This window comes from Prorops nasuta, unplaced genomic scaffold (assembly GCF_024137725.1).
Source record: "Prorops nasuta isolate Cenicafe-Biocafe unplaced genomic scaffold, Cenicafe_Pnas_1.2 PNAS00018, whole genome shotgun sequence".
Classification (NCBI taxonomy): domain Eukaryota; kingdom Metazoa; phylum Arthropoda; class Insecta; order Hymenoptera; family Bethylidae; genus Prorops; species Prorops nasuta.
In genome coordinates, this window is record NW_027116815.1 from 2807008 (window position 1) to 2823711 (window position 16704).

General features: G+C 33.6%; 1 protein-coding gene across 4 annotated transcripts; it reads left to right on the forward strand.

The window, feature by feature from the left end:
- Window positions 1–251: 251 nt before the first annotated feature.
- LOC136779899 (solute carrier family 41 member 3-like) lies at window positions 252–16438 on the forward strand. Of its 4 annotated transcripts, none has more exons than XM_066737826.1 (9): window positions 252–363; window positions 5988–6161; window positions 9889–10008; window positions 10835–11104; window positions 11951–12219; window positions 12869–13193; window positions 13277–13571; window positions 13652–13857; window positions 14114–16438. In XM_066737826.1, exons 4-9 carry the CDS (start codon window positions 10837–10839, stop codon window positions 14440–14442), a joined length of 1692 nt encoding a protein of 563 aa, XP_066593923.1. In that variant the 5' UTR covers window positions 252–363; window positions 5988–6161; window positions 9889–10008; window positions 10835–10836; the 3' UTR covers window positions 14443–16438. The 4 variants fall into 4 exon arrangements, with proteins under 4 accessions (XP_066593923.1, XP_066593920.1, XP_066593924.1 ...); XM_066737823.1 differs by lacking the exon at window positions 252–363 and adding an exon at window positions 4752–5070; XM_066737827.1 differs by lacking the exons at window positions 252–363; window positions 5988–6161 and having other exon boundaries at window positions 8854–10008.
- Window positions 16439–16704: the final 266 nt, after the last annotated feature.

A 16704-nucleotide genomic window follows, 5' to 3' on the forward strand; every position in this document is an offset into this window, starting at 1 on the left:
TCAGGATAGAAGAACCTAAATACATCTAATACAGTATAGTATAATAGCAGAAATTGTATTTATAGAAAGGTCATTGGAATAATTTATATTAGACTTCCATTGGATAGTTTGGTTCGTCCCAGGAACGTTAAATTCACGTCACGCGTCTTGTTGATATATATCAGGAATCTGTCTACAAATTGACCCAAACGCTTAACCTACCATTTACACAAAGCTTTCCATTAAGTTGGTGCGCGTCTAAGACAGGGTCTGGCTAAAAGTCATTGTCATTCTCGTTTCACGCGACTCTTGAATGTTTTGGAAAATGCTAGAGCCTTCGCGAAGTACCGATTGATGCGCAAGATAAAACTCAATGATAGAAACGTAAGAGACGCGAATCACGTTATCCTTCCGCTAAAAAATGTGATATTGCAATTATTTCCTTCCTAATTTTCTGTTTTCTCGTTATTATTGTGTGACTCCTGTATAATAGGTGTATGATACTATATATATATATATATATATATATATGTGTGTCTGAAGAACAAAAGATGTTATGATTCTTTCCACAAGCGTAAGCATAATAATTTCATACGAATATAAAGACTGGCAAATTTAATTTTGAAGCTAAAATGGGCAAGGACGCAAGGCACGTAACGACTTATCCATATTTGGAGAATTAATTGTGATTTTTACTCAAGTGTAGACATACAATTTCGAGAAACTTGTAAAATTGACAAATTTAAGTTTGGAACGATAACGAGTAACGATGCAAGGTAGATGAACGATTTATCCGCGTGGGGGATTAATTGCTTTTACATTGGCGTAGATATAAGACAATTTCATGTAAAATAATTAGACGTATTGTATATTTTATCTTTAAATCTGAAATGAGTGATAACCAAAGATACAATGTTAGATTGGTCGTACTGGAGAATAAACAATGTTTATTGTTTGCATAAGCGTATACATAACAATTCTATATAAATTTAAAAACTGGAATTATTTAATTTTAAAACGAAAATGAGCGATAACAGATGGTAAATGTTATAGATCGAAATCAAACAAGACGTCAATTGAAAATCGTGCCAAAGATCGCAATATACTTTTGTTCAATCTCAGCAGCACAATCTCCGATATGTCTTTATGATTCGTTATCGAGCAAATGGGTCTAACTGTCATTTGTGATGGGATTAAAATATTACATAACTGTAAAATGTGCGTACAACAATTCTCGTTATTTACATAGCTATCTTGTTGACGCAATGTAATGATAATAATTGCCGGAGGCAGCCAATTAATTCTCTCCAAGGTACATACGTGACGAACGATTGAAATTGGTTACTGTCTCTTTGAAACCAGAAAACTTAGGCAGTAAAGGAAAACACAGCTTCGTTTTTCAAATAGCCTTGTATTTTTCAATGTAACCCATAATTTTCAAATGTACAATTTTTTAATTACTCACGAGCATGAAACATATTTTTGTAAATAATTTATCTATATACTAGGTTAACCCTAACGTAACGTATAGTTTTCTCATTCGTAACTGGAATTACAAAAATTTAGAAGCTTCTGAGAAAAAAGAATGTAGCAATTGTATTGTACTTGCAAACATTCCATGCATACAATCAATAATTTTTTATTTTATTTTAAGTATCCACAATGAAAAGGCTCAAACTTATGGAAAAATTATTTATATAACATGTAGCTTATCAATTGATAATTAATTACAACTACTAGTCTATTTGTCATGATAAAAATGGTTTGTTTATATAAGGGACTTTTGCAATGAAAATTATTTCCGTCTTGCGCCTGTCTCATTCTTTCATAGTTTTTCTATATTATACATGCATAATATTCTGCAGATTATAGTTCATTACTTTGTGCAAGACGAGAATTTCCTTCTTCGACCTGAAAAATTGTTCATGCATAAAATAGTTCGATTTACGATGTTAAAACTCGTTCACCTTTTCAATAATTTTTTGAATATCTTTTTTCGAGCTTCTTGTCTCATCGTTCTAAATTCGCACAAAAATTCTCTACATGGACAAGAATAACACGTCAAAGCAAAACCTTTTTTCAATTCATAATGCAACATATTATTTTTTATCTAATTAATAAATTAATTATTACAGTGTGTATTTGCTTTTTCTTAATCTTCTTCTGTTATGCAGTTTATCCTCATGAATATTGGCAATATAAATAATAAATAAGGAATCAGAAAGCAATTTTTTATACAATTGGTTCAACAATAAAAATCATTGTTAGTTAATATTTTCATTATAAAATTTATTGAAAATATAACAAGGCTATGTTATTTTAATATATTTTTTTAGATCTACTAAAAAAATATAGTGATTCACTGTTGAAATTTAATACATAATTAATAAAGCTACGCAAAAAATAGCTCAGGAATTTTCTATAGGAGATCAAGTTCCATGCGTAATCCAGTTAAATTCAACCTGTTGCATGTGGGCCAGCCCGTCTGGCCAAGTTTTTTCGTTTAAATTCTGCAATCTCATCACCCTCCCGTGAAATATGTAAGGCGTGACGGTCCATCAATTGAATTTAGCTTCCCTTTGAACGTTCACGGTGTCGTCGTATTCCCTTGATGACGTCACGAAGTAACCCACCACACTGTATTTTAAAGATCGTAATGTTCAAGAATCCCTACTATATAGAAAATAAAGATTCATGACCAACTCGATAAGCTAAACATTAAATTAATCGGGGTCGAAAGTAAAAGGGCTAAATAAAAATTGAGAAGGGAGAAAAAAGTATTATTTTCAAACCCTCACCGACGATCGGACGATTAAACTCTTAAATGGATATATCAAATCGTGAGGGTCTGACAGTATTGAAATTTAAGAGCATTTTTAATAATCCTATGGAGAAAAATTATTGTAGGATTTAGCAAAAATTTGAAAAAATTTCATTTGTATATATGTATATGAAAACAGTTATAGTTCAAAGGTACATTGTAACTGGTGACCCGTATAAAACAGCTGGTCCGTGGCGTTTATTTTTTCTATATTGATTCATCACAATTTGATTTAAATTGAATTTTATTTCAAGGAGGAGGGAGACTAGTATTCTGTTTAAAATAGAATAAAATTATATCCTATTGTAGTCCACACACATGAAATTTGAGATTGGGAGTGTACTGCTCCACAATAACCAAACAGTAAGCGAACGCTGACATTGACTACTGATGTGAATGGAAATATTCCGCAATTCTTAAGCATATATTTTTAAATAATACTATAGAGTCTGCTTATTGGAGAAATTAAAATCACTTTTTTTTATCTGATCTAGATAACCATGCAGAAGAACTCTGCCACTTGCAGGTTTCCCTAGAATAATAATAAACAATTATATGCGATTTTAAAGCATAGAGAAATAATATTTAATCGTACTATCAATCAAAACTTTAAGCACGTTTTGATATAGTAAACCGAAGCAACTCTTGAGTCACTGAATAGCTCAGAGCGGGAGATTCACGCCGAGGGTGAATGAAATTAGACAAGTGAATGAAAATATCAAGTAAGATTTAAAAAATGTTTTAGGGTAAGAAAAAGTGATGTTGAGATAAATTTTAGTGAATCCTGTCTAATATATTCGTGCGTGTGTTACATTAACGAGAAATGCTTTTTATTAAGCACTTTGGTAAACTTGATGTGAAACATCTTCAGTTTTTAATATTGAAAAAATATAAGCAGAAAATAGAAATAAAAGTTTTGCCTACAAAATTATGAAATAATTTCTAGATAATTTCCCCACTTCTCAAATCCAGAAGTTTTCGAAGAATCGTCTGAAAAAAATTCTAAAACTTGAATATTAAATTATAGATACATTCGGAAGAAAATAAATCATTAAAAATAGGTTGAAGTTTAAAGGTTTGACCTTGAGAAAGTTTGTGTAATCTTCGATCAGGGGTTTTTCCGATAACGATTAGTGACGTTTGGTGGTCCCTATCTCCCTCTACAAAATTAAGATATTAAATGGGGATTGTTCCCCATCACTCGGTGAAGAATTCATTGGCACGAACAAATGTTCAACCTGGAATATCAAAATATAGTACGACATTAAAATGATAATGGTTACCAGAAGAGGGTGTAGATAGAGTTGTCAATCAGGTGAGTCCATGAAAACGGTGAGTGACGTAAGTGCCCCCTCCCACTGTAAAATTAAAAGATAAGCTCTGGAGCTATCACCACCCCCCCCCCCCTTGATTGCAGGATTTTCCGACACGAACAAATTTTGAAATTATATAGGATATCAAAACATAGATAAACTCCAAACAAATAGGAGATTGTATATAGTGTTAACGCGTGACCTTGAAATAACATAGGTAACCGGAAGAGGGTGTAGGCAGTCGTCTATCAGAGAAATCTCCTCTGCAGAATTAAAAGATAAGTTGAAGTTACTACCCCCACTTTACGATGCAGATTCCTTTGACATCAACGAGTGTTAAAGTTGACATATCAAGATATAGGCAAATTCCAAAATTGAGAGGTGATTGTAGTGCGAACGTGTGACCTTGAAATGACAGTCGTGACCGGAAGAGAGTACGGGCAGCTGTCGATCAGGGTAGTCCCCTCTGCAAAATTAAAAGATAAGTTATAGGTACTATCCCCCCACTCTCCTCTCGATGCCTGAGTTTTCGAGGGATCTTCCGTCTGGAGGAGCTAGCTGCACGTGCTGGGATAACGAACGTCGTTTTCCATTGGCGTTACTTATATGCGTATATCAGCTGGTTCGGCTGACACGAAACATTTTCAGGCTGGGAGAGCGTAAAGTGTCTCGGGCAACGTCGACGTTTACCTCGACTGGAGCGTCGCTGCCTTTTTTTATCAGTGAAGCACGACGTTCCGCGACAAACGGTCCACTCTACTTTTCCCGCGACTCACTCGCTCTACTATTATCTCGCCTAAATTTACCTATTCCTCCCCTAATTTCATTCTTTACTTTCTTCACGAATTCGCGCTCCCTCACCTATACAAAAACCCATTCGTCGCGATACTACATATTTTGTCCTATAATAAGCGACGACCAAACACCAGGATTTTCCTCATTTTCCTTAAAACTCAGGTAACTCTCTTTTTTTGTATCCTCTTGTTTGTATATGTCTTTTTCGCTTGTACTTTAATCCTCTTTTACTTTTTCTTTCTTTCCTTGTTAAATTTTTATATTATATTTTATAAACGCTGATCAACTATTAGGATTTTCTTGATTTTCCTGAAAATTTAAGTAATTGTCCCTTTTGTGATGTTTATTTTTTTCACATATATATTGGTCTCTGTCTGTTTTAATTTATGTTGAATATTCTTAATTTTTCCTATAAACACCAACCAACCATGAGGATTTCCCTCGTTTTCATAAAAAATCTGGTAACCCTCTTTTTTGGTACTTAATTGTTTATATATTTCTTTTTGGTGCACATGACTGTTTTTCTCCTTTTTTGTGTTAATTTTTGTTGAATTTTCTACGTTTATCTAAAAAGCCAGGTAACTCTGTTTTGCACTATCTAACTTGTGTATTTCGTTTTGGTTCATACAAAAGTTTATCTGTCTTTCTTATTCCTTGATGAATATTCATAATTTTTCAATAAACACTGACCAGCCAAAAGGTATTTCTTCATTTCTTTTGTTTTTCGAAATACAACAAACTCTTTCTGCTCTCTCCTTTTTTAAATCACTTCAAATCATACCTGGTCATTAAAATATATCGGAATCATATTCAAATTCATCAATTTTCTACCACGCAAATTTTTTTATTATTTTCCTTTGTTCAAATAAAAGCATAACTCCCAAACATTAAAAAATTCAAGTACAGTGGAGAAAAGACTTCGTGGATTTTTCTTTAATTTTGCTTTTAGATTTTTTTCGAATTAACCAAGCGTTGTTTTTTTTAGAGTTTGGATACATTGATTTCGCTCGATTAAATTTTTCATTAGTTGGAAAATTGGATACAATCCGTTTGAGTGTTGTAAATATTATTTGTCACAGGTGGAGATTGGCTTCGTTAGTGACGGATCAGTGGGGGAAAACTTGCAAGATAGGACGACTAGCGAGAGGTGCCAGCTACCTGGCGCGAAAAATCTCAAATCGAGAGAGGAAAATAAATATCCAACTGGAAAAGTTCGACACGCTGGCGCTAATTCGACGGGATGTAGCCTCTACGTAAGTATTAGAACTGATAAAGAGCCAGCAATCACTGGATAAGCTGATTACGTCTCTTAATTCTTTGCTCTCTCTATCTCTTTCTCTGTCTAATACACACACACACACACACACACACACACAAGCGCGCGTATACTCAATCTTCCCAACCTTAATTACTCCACCGTTTCATTAAATTCTCCCAATTCCCAAAACTTTCTCATTTTGTTAACTTTATTAAAAATTTATAAAAAAAATATCTTTTCTATTTTTCATTGTAAAATACATGAAGTTTTCTCGAATTTTAAACTGATAAAATTACTTGATTATTATAAAGTGCTCCATTTTTGTAACTTCAGAGTATTTTAATTAATCAAAAAAATTGATTATCCCTAATCTTAGCTTTATCTGTGAAAGAATTTGTGAATTCAATCGCACTATCATTGAAAAGCAATATGGGATAAAAGATTCCGGGGACGTTATTTTTATTATAAAGTGAGATTAATAATAGTATCGTTGTATTTTAAAAATACAAAGAGAAAAAATTCCATGAATAATCCTTTCATGACTTTGTGTAGAGGGAGGGTGGAAAATGAAAAGGGTAAAAATCCTTCTGTGCAAGGTTATTTTTATTCAGTTTAAAATTTCGTTTTTTCATTAAAAAGTCATTAGCCCGCTCATAATAAGAAACAAAGGAGGAATTATCAATGAAAATTGATTAACATTCCATGGAAAAGATAAACAATTTAATTGTCATGTTTTGTTGGTATAACAAAATTCATCTATTCTACTTGAGGAGAAATTAAAACGTTTCCGAGTAAGCTATAGTAAAAATATTCTAAATTCGTGAAATACATCAACGATTAAAGGACCAGATTAACCATATACAGTAGCTAGTAAAATATTTGCAGCTTACATTAAAACATATAAATCACATATGGTTGTCTTATTTGAAATATTGTTAAATTAGTATGGAAAAATACTGGACCTCTATAAGTTAATAAATTAAATTGTCCAATTATTAATTATAGTCTAAATATATAGTATATCAATCATCGTGACACTTTTTATATCAGAGAAGTTAATTCGTTTACAAAATGGAACTCCGATAAAACTTTCTTACACTTAAAAAACTGAACATTCGTGTACTGAAACAACACACCGAAAAAATGAAAGTTTAATGTTTGGTGTAGTACAAAAACTTCATTGCATATTAATACATAAAACAATACAATTATTAACAATATCATAAATAACAATTTGCTATGTTATTTTTCATATCAGATAAATTAATTTATTTACACGATCAAGTTGTAAAGTCTTCAATACTTTTGAAATAATAATAAAAGAGGTCCTGGATAAAAAATTGAAATTGATTTTTGTAAAATAAAAGTTTCGTGCAATATTTATAAATATAAGACCATCGAATTATCAAGTATCGTAAATATCAGCTGATACGTTGCCTCGTGTCAATCATCGTGATACTTTTCATAGCAGAATGAGAAAGCAGAGGACGGGAAGCCTCGTTGGAACGATAACAAATTGTTTTTTGATTTTTTATTCAAGAGTAAAAGATAATCTTATGTAAGAGTGAGTAGCTCGGGTTAATTAATCAATTGGATTATTTTAAAACTACGTGAAACTCTGCTATTAGTATGATTTCTTAGGATATACTAATCGTTCTTAATTAAATGTACAGACTTTTGATGAAAATTGTTAATTACAAATAAAAAATTGCGATTATCAGAGAAACCTTCGTCGAGAACATAGAATAATTCCTCGTCACTTGTCATTTACATCTGGAATAAGACAAATGATAGAGAAAGTTGGTTCGATTAAAAGTAGAAAAAAATTGCAGGGAATGATTGAATTTGAATAAATTTCATTCTAATATTCGCGTTTTATTTTTATTTCTCTTTCAATTCTTTTACCGCCATTTCGTGTAAAGTATGAAGAAAGATAGGAGAAACAAAAAGAGAAATGAAAGTTTTTTATAATAAGTGTCAACTTTTTTAAGATTCGTTCATCAGTGCCTCGTGTATTACTGGAAATAAGAGTAAGAGGGGGAGAGAAAAAAGACAAGATGAACTGGGCTGATGATAAGGGCGATAAATGCTATCGGAGCCTCGCGATTTTAATGTCGTTGCACCTTTCACGGTAGATCTGTCGAACGTCATGCGAAATTCTAGCCGATGCATCAGCAGGAAACTCGTTTTTCGTACAATCTCAGCGTACACCGACGATTAAAATTACACTGATACACTCTGCACGTGTATTTATATAGATATCGCAGTGCACTTTTTTCTGCTATTATCAATTATGCGGCACGTGGCTAAAAACGATGGGGCAAAATTCCAACTTCCCTTGCTCATTAATCCCAGCCAACTAATTGCGTGCACACTTCGATTAAGATTTATACGCTGTTAAATATTTCTTCTGATCATCAATTTTCTATAACTTTTGTTCTATCGTCTATTATAATTTATTTTGCTGTTAACGTAACATATGATTGACTTTGATTGAAACAAAAGAACAACTCAAATTGATATCGAGAGAAAGGTATTATTTCCGATGTGACTATTTTACAGTTTAAATTATAAGCTCTAACTTGATCGCATCATTTACCGTTTATGTAATCATGAATGTAAGCTACTTTTTAATCCACGCCTGTCGTTATAATTTTACATTGAACTGTATAAAAGAGCAATTTAATGTTTATTACCATGGAATTGTTGTTAATATGAAAAAAAAAGTAATTACAGTGTAATAGATCTTCTGTTAATCCGAAAAAACCAGCTTTAATTAAAAAAAAAAAAAACGTATATTAGTGGAATAATACATTTCGGTATTTACATCGAGAGAAAGGCACTATTTGTAACGTGACTTTTACAGTTTGAATGATAAACGAACTTGATCGTTCCGTTGGATTTATGTAATGTTTGCGTGTCATTAACGATTTTCATGGCCGACTTCCTTGAATTGCGCGGGGTCATTGGGCGAATGCGCTTATTAGAATATCTGTAATTGAAGGTTTACATAACGCGATTATCTTGAATGAGCTCGGTTTGCGATGGAGCAAAGTCGATGATATATCGGCTGATCGATCCATTCATATCATGATTCTTATCATATCGAATCGACGAAAAATACTGTTCCTCCCCCCTTGTAACTCTTCATTCTCTATATATGTAATCTTTACACCCTCGGGCGATTTTACATCGATTCATCAACAGTCTTTATTTGCAATAATATACATTGATTAATTAAAAATGTTACTCGTAGGTCGGTCTATATAGTTACTTTAATACCAACTTTTGATCCTTATCATTTTGGATCAAGGAAAAATGCTGCTTTCTATTTGTTCTACCTTTTTGTCTCTCAATCTTTATATTATCAATCGATTTTACATCGAACACCTACATACATTGTTTATATTATATAATAATTAATAGAAAGTATTACTCAATAACATTTGTGTAGCTTTAAAAATTTAAACATTTCTCTTTGTAAAAATAATTTAGTATAATGCCACACAAATACATTTCTTATTGTTACAGACTTTTTTACGATTTCCAGCCATTTTTCTCTCTTTTTTTCCACCTTTTCCACTTTCTAAGGATGCCATTTTCTACTAACACTAATTAACGTTATTTAAGATTCACAAATAATTGAGTAAGAATATAATTATAATTTCTTGATGAGATTATCGGTCAATTTAATTAAATTTTTTCTTGGCTTTTTTCCACAGTCTGCCGAGATTAAGGCTGACAGAACTGGGCAGGTCGGATGTAAAATTGGCGCAGGTCGATCCTGGACTCGTAGTATTACACATAGAATCCCACAAGACTCCACGACAACATCGAATTCGGTAAGTATTATTACATGAAATTTTATGTGTTCACAGTACGGCAATAAAAAAATCTCTTAAACACAACAAAAGAAAAAAAAAAGTACAGGAACTCAGATCTTCCTCGTTGTTACGAAACTATTGTTTGAACATTAAAACATTGCAAACTCCAAGTTAACGTGACCTGTTAATCTAACGGATTGTAAATTTCTTAAAAACTATATATGCAAATAAAAAAGTATTATATAACACCATTTTTTCAACATTTTACATGATCAACCAAGTTTTTTCACTAATTACGTAAATTAACATGAGGAAAACAATGTTTTAAAGATTACTCTGCTCCTTCGAGTTTGATGATCCATTTGAAATTCCAAGTGCTGGTGAGCTGAGAAATTTCAACTTGGGAGAATAATTAGAGAATTTTTCAGAAAAATTGACAATTATCCTGCATTCTTGGCCTTAAGGGGGGTGGGGGGAGGGGGTGACAATTTGCAGATAGCTTCGTGGTTAAAATCGATGGAACGATTTGTACATCGCTCTACTCGTCTTTATCTTGATCGATGGGAAGATTAATATAAGATTTGGCACGTAATTAAAGTAAATAATATATACGTATAAACGTCTCGGACTGATAAGACAATCGATTGCTTTTCCGGACCTTCGAAATAAAATTACAAAGCACTTCAGCTAGATCATTTTCAAGTTATATCTTTAAATCATTATTTTATATAAGAATCACCTTAACAAATCCATTTCACGGCAAATATCCGATGCTATTCTGATGGAGTACTTTTTTATTTAACGATGATTTAACGAATTGCTGATTATTGCGGAAAATTTGCAGATATGGTCGCTTTTCCGGACTCAGGGATTGAGCCCACCTTGCTGAACGAGGAATCACTGAATGAAAAAAACAGCTCGGAGTTTAAAGAAGTCCTCCCAGAATTGATAGATTCGTACAAAATGCGGGACGAACCGTTCACCATCTCCAGAATTCTTCTCAAATCTGAAAAAGACAGTTTCAGCCTGGATATCGCATGCATCCAGGACATGAAAATTGATTCACCCACGGACGATATCAAAACCGATGCCAACGTAGTGAAAAAAGTAGCTGGTAAGCAATAAATAAATTTTCTTTTCAAAAATCAACAAATTTTACGGTATACAAGTACTTGAAGAGTACCAATTTAGCACAAAGTTAGCTTAATTAGGACCTATGGATTAGTTTCTAAAAAAATCACATTATTTTTTACATCTCGCTCAATCACAAAATATTTGTTGAGCGATATAAAATTACGAGTTTGTTTGTTTGTTCCGCGTGGAGTGGAAAATAAATAATTGTAAAAACAAGCATTGCGGCTAGACAGCTAATATACAGACCAATTACCAGAATACCCTTGCTCCGATAAGCAAAGAACCGATTACAAGTGGAAAGTAACGTTTGAATTTTGACAATATATATATACACGCGAGCCACGTTGGAAACTCGACGTTATCTTCTCGGGAATTTCAGGATTTAACGTTCAAATATGGTGTCCCCTTCGTGGAAATAAACAAATAACAAACATAAACAAGCCTATACAAAAGAATTATATTTACCTCGTAAACCTGCAAACGAACGTTTGTCTGTTTATTTTTTTCTTATTTTCGAGCGAGATAAACGCGAACCGATTGTATCCAGAATTTTTTTATCATTTAATTCAATAGACGTTCTCAATTTGTTGACACTGCGGAGTGAATGAGGTATTTGGGAGTGTTCGGTTGCCACGCTGCGTGCGTGCGGGGACAAGCTTATTTACAACGATAATGAATAAGCACGAAGGGCTAAACGGATTAACGCGTTAAGCATGGAGGAGCTTACGTAGCTTCAGTTAAGTTGAAAATTAGGATATAAACGATGGATAATCAGCTCGCTAAGTATAGGAGATAACGATAGCTCTATACGCATGCGTTTTTTCAGCCGGACTGAAGACTCCGAATGGACAGAAGAAGAAGGAAGAAATGTCGATTTCCGGTTTCGGTGGTGGCTCTCTGTCCAGTGGTAGCTCCATCATAACAATTTCATCCGTTACAAACTCCGATCCTGACCCGGAATTCATCAAGAGCCCCAACGACAAAAAACCGGAAAACACCGAAAGATGGTACCACACCACTTTGCAAGTCGCTGTGCCATTTTTCATCGCTGGCATTGGCACCATTGGCGCTGGCCTGGTTCTCGATGAAGTTATGGTAAATATTATTTTATTCTTAACAGTTTATCCTTCGATACCGAACACGCCCTCTCACGTTCACCCAGAATTAACGACAAATCTGCTTTTTTACAAATATTTTTCCTGATAACAGTTGGTATTATTTACCACCTTACCTCAATTTTCCTCTTTTACCATATTCGAGACGCGCAACCGCTACAAATCTCTGTTTCCGGTGATTGACTTTTGGCTTCATACATACAAATCCGTTAAAATCGTCACTCTAGATATAATATTTCGTCATGCAAGACAATAAATTTTAAAGGTTGACGCATTTCTTCCTCAATGACATTATAGAATGACGCGCAAAGTCTGCTTCGATGAAGATAAAGATAATAAAAATTGCTCGATTGCACAAAGTGACTAATTTATCTCTATTATTTTTAGTCCTTGACTTTGCGGTGGGACACAAACCAACATGGCTTTTCTCATAAAGAGTTTTAACGATATATAACTTTTGGAGGAAATTCAATTTCCGAAAGAACATATATAATTCAGAATAATAAATTGAAAGAAAAATTTATTTAATTTTTTTCACAACTATATAATTGTGAAATAGAAGAAATGTATTAAATAAAAAGTCGCAATAAAAAGAAGAACTGAGTGAAACAAATGTTTTTTATTAACAGAATTGGCCAGTGTATAAAGCTGTGAGTCAGCTGTTCATCCTGATACCGTCGTTGTTGGGTCTGAAGGGAAATTTGGACATGTGTTTGGCCTCAAGACTGTCCACGCAGGCGAATCTGGGGAACATGCAAGGTCTCAGAGAGATTTCCAAGATGGTAATAGGAAATTTAGCGTTGGTTCAGATCCAGGCGACAGTGGCCGCCATTTTGGTAGCAATTTTCGCCATGACCATAGGCGCCATTTCGAATGGCTCGTTCGAATGGAAATACGCAATGCTCCTGATATCAGCCAGTGTCTGCACTGCAACAAGCTCGTGCTTCATTCTTGGTAAAAACTCAATTCTAATATTCGTTAACCTCAAAATGGCGCCAAATTGCACAAATTGATTTCTACATTTTTTTTTTAATTAGATTTTGTGATGATAGCTGTGATCATGATTTCGCATCGTTGCAAGATGAATCCTGACAATTTGGCAACTCCATTGGCAGCTTCTGTTGGTGACGTAGTGTCAACCAGCGTTTTGTCAGCAGTGGCGTCACAACTATTCTTGAGGCTCGACAATGAAATGTGGACTCTCTACGTCATCATGCTAGGATATTTGCTACTGTTACCATTCTGGATCTACGTGGTTCTGCATAACCACTACACTAGAAACGTTCTCACATCTGGTTGGGTGCCTGTCTTATCAGCATTATTTATCAGTGGGTCAGTACACACTTATATATATTGACACTGCATTTTAATTTTGTATTAGAATGGAACACTTATTTTATTTTTTTGCATAGATTCGGTGGTTTGATCTTGGGCAAGGTGGTAAACTTGTTTTTTGGATTCGTGATTTTCCAACCGATCATAAATGGCATTGGTGGCAACTTGGTATCGGTACAGGCATCGAGGATCTCGACAATGTTGCACAAATCATCAATAATGGGCATTGTACCTCCACACATCAAAATTCTTGTCTCCCCATGGAAAGCACTGTTCAAAGGAGGTAAGGTCAAGCGCAGTGTTTGATCGTCAAATCTGTTTGCCGATCTCATTCCTTTGCTCGATTTGATCAAACACTATGATTAATCGTCCCATTTCTATTATCAATGTTGAAATTTTTCTCCATCTTTTGACCCAATTCTCTCGAGTGATTACGTGTAATTGCTAGAGTTTTCCAAGTGGTTAGATTCCATTGTATTTCTCTGCCATGAGGTATCTCTTAATGCTTATTTTTTAACAAGGATTAATTTGATTTTCAGTACCTTACGCCAAGACTGCCAGAATTCTCATTGCAATGGCCATACCGGGTCATTTGGTCTTCGTGTTTGCAGCAGACTATATAAAATGGGGTCATAGGACGTTGCAACCCTATTTCGTGGTGTCCTATATCCTCGTGTCGGTTATGCAAGTTATGATCTTGCTGTACATTGCCCACATCATGATTCACGCCATGTGGAAATACAAGATCGATCCTGACAATTCGGCGATTCCTTATCTAACAGCCCTTGGTGATCTAATTGGATCTATTTTACTCGCTTTAGCCTTTTGGTTCTTGAAAGCCATCCATCGCGAGTACGGACCAGAGTAAGAGCCTTCGAACGAAATCTGGTTGGAAACCGAGAATCTTCACGATATTTTTCGAACCGGAAGTCCCTCGAAGAAACCACCGGCAACATCGCTCGAAGAGCCAAAACGATAAAGAACGGTTCTGTATGTTATGCTCCTTTTGTAAATCGTCTATAACATGATCCACGCTATTTCAAAGTGCACGGAGAATCTACTCGTGACGATATTACTGATTTGATACTTCTGTAACCGGAAGTCCCTCGAAGAAACCATCGGAAAAATTGTCTCAAGATCAGAAGATGAAGAGTGGTTCTTTATGTTATGCTCCTTTTGTAAATCGTCTTCGAGACGATCCACGTTTTTTGGAAAAACACGAAGAATCTACTCGTCATGATATTACCTATTTGATACTTTTGGAACCGGAAGTCCTTCGACGGAACTAGAGGAAACATTCTCCTAAGAGTTAGAATAATTAAGAATGACTCTTTGAACTATGATCTTTCTGTAAAACTCTCGCTTCTTGATCTACGCTGAGCGAAAACGCAAGATCGATCCTGAAGAAGTCATTGAATACGTTTTCCCGAAGATTCAAAACGATGAAGAACGATTCTGTAAGTTATTTTAATGTAGAAATAAGTGCATTGAGATTTTATTCCATCATGTATCATTGGCTTGATACTCGTGTAACCGGAGATGCTATGGAAAAAAACGCCGAGAGTCTCCTATAAGAAACCGAAGCGATGAAGATCTATGGTTGAAATCGTAAATGAAATCTTTTATGTCGTTGGATCGATATCGATAAGTCAAATTAATAAAGGATATTGAAGGTTAATAACTATGTTTGGTTAATAATTAGAAATAACCATTGAGAATAAGTAGAAATATAGTATTTTAGATATTTTTCTCAATCTCATCTACAAGATACTCGCTGCAAAGGAACGAAATTGAAAAATTGTCTACTGGAGGTCAGTATTCGCCAACCACCATACAAGGTTTTCATAACAATTAATCTAGCTGAAAATTGTACTTAAAAAATGTTTTAGTTAATAATGAATGATAATGGGCAAAATGAGAAGTGTAAAATCGCTTTTAGACTGTAATAACTGCTTTTAGATCATAAGTAGTCTGTTCTCCTCTTTGTCGTATTACTAAACAAAAGAGCCAGTTTTATTATAGGCTAATTTTGAATAGTTAACTAGTCAGTATCTTATTTTATTTTATGCTTCTTAATTGAATTTTATTATATCGCGTTGTATATGAAATTATTTTATTGACTTCTGAAGCGAAAGAAGGGATTTGAAAGTATTAGAAAAAACTTAAGTTTTTAAATCTTCAATTGGAATACGATTTAAGTCGCGGATCGTGTATGATTTGATTTTAACGGTTTAGCAAAGTCACGCTTTTCACTTGCGAGTAATGTTATAGCTGAAGACAAGAACCTTGAGATTGTACAAATCGCTAATTATCAAGAAGGTAACTTGCTTTTCACTGATACATCTATTTACGTAATTATGTAATACTACATCTTTTTTCGAGAACGCAAAACTACCACACTGGTTTTAAGCGTGACCGTTCCAGTTTGATTATAAATTTTAATCGAAAACCAGAATTCGTCCTTTTACACATTTTTTGTATATCTTTTAACGAATAACATATTTGTGTAAATTTATATTTAATAAATGTAGGGAAGAGCACATAAGTAGATTATCCAAAAATTATAATTATACTATCCTCTAAGCGAAGAGGGGACCAATGAATTATCTCGGTATCAATAAATATAATCTACGTTTGTAATAATGGCAATATGTACCATTATTAATACATATTGTGATGACAATAAGAGAAGATTGCATATTTATATTTTAAAGTTATCTTAAATATAATAACAATAAACAGTATCATTGTTGTAAATTAATTTATATCAGTATCTGTTGTTTCAATAATGGAGAAGCTCGATCTTATATTATAAAATTTGTATACTATTGTAAATAAAATATTCTTTATTTTGAAAAACACTTATTTTTTAATATAATTATTAAATATAAAATTATACAAATCAGATGTGTTTTAATTTTGTTTAAATTGAAAAACTGAAAAATAAACAGAGCGTATTTTCAATGAAATGTTTGTTTCAAATTATGAATCATAAATGAAAATGATAAATATTTGTATATAGTATGATGTTGCTATTATTGCGCAGAAACCTAGTTTATCGGCCTAGTGGGAGCCGTAGAAATTAAATACCGTCTGTTACCGAGCTGGCAAAGCAGACAGTTTTATGTAC

What these genes read in the sequence shown, in the direction of transcription:
- LOC136779899 (XM_066737826.1), top strand. Translation starts at nt 10,837, where the DNA reads ATGGTCGCTTTTCCGGACTCAGGGATTGAGCCCACCTTGCTGAACGAG. An exon ending in TGGTTCTCGATGAAGTTATG is followed by an intron (nt 12,220 to 12,868) that starts GTAAATATTATT and finishes TTTTATTAACAG; the next exon opens with AATTGGCCAGTGTATAAAGC. An exon ending in TCAGCATTATTTATCAGTGG is followed by an intron (nt 13,572 to 13,651) that starts GTCAGTACACAC and finishes TTTTTTGCATAG; the next exon opens with ATTCGGTGGTTTGATCTTGG.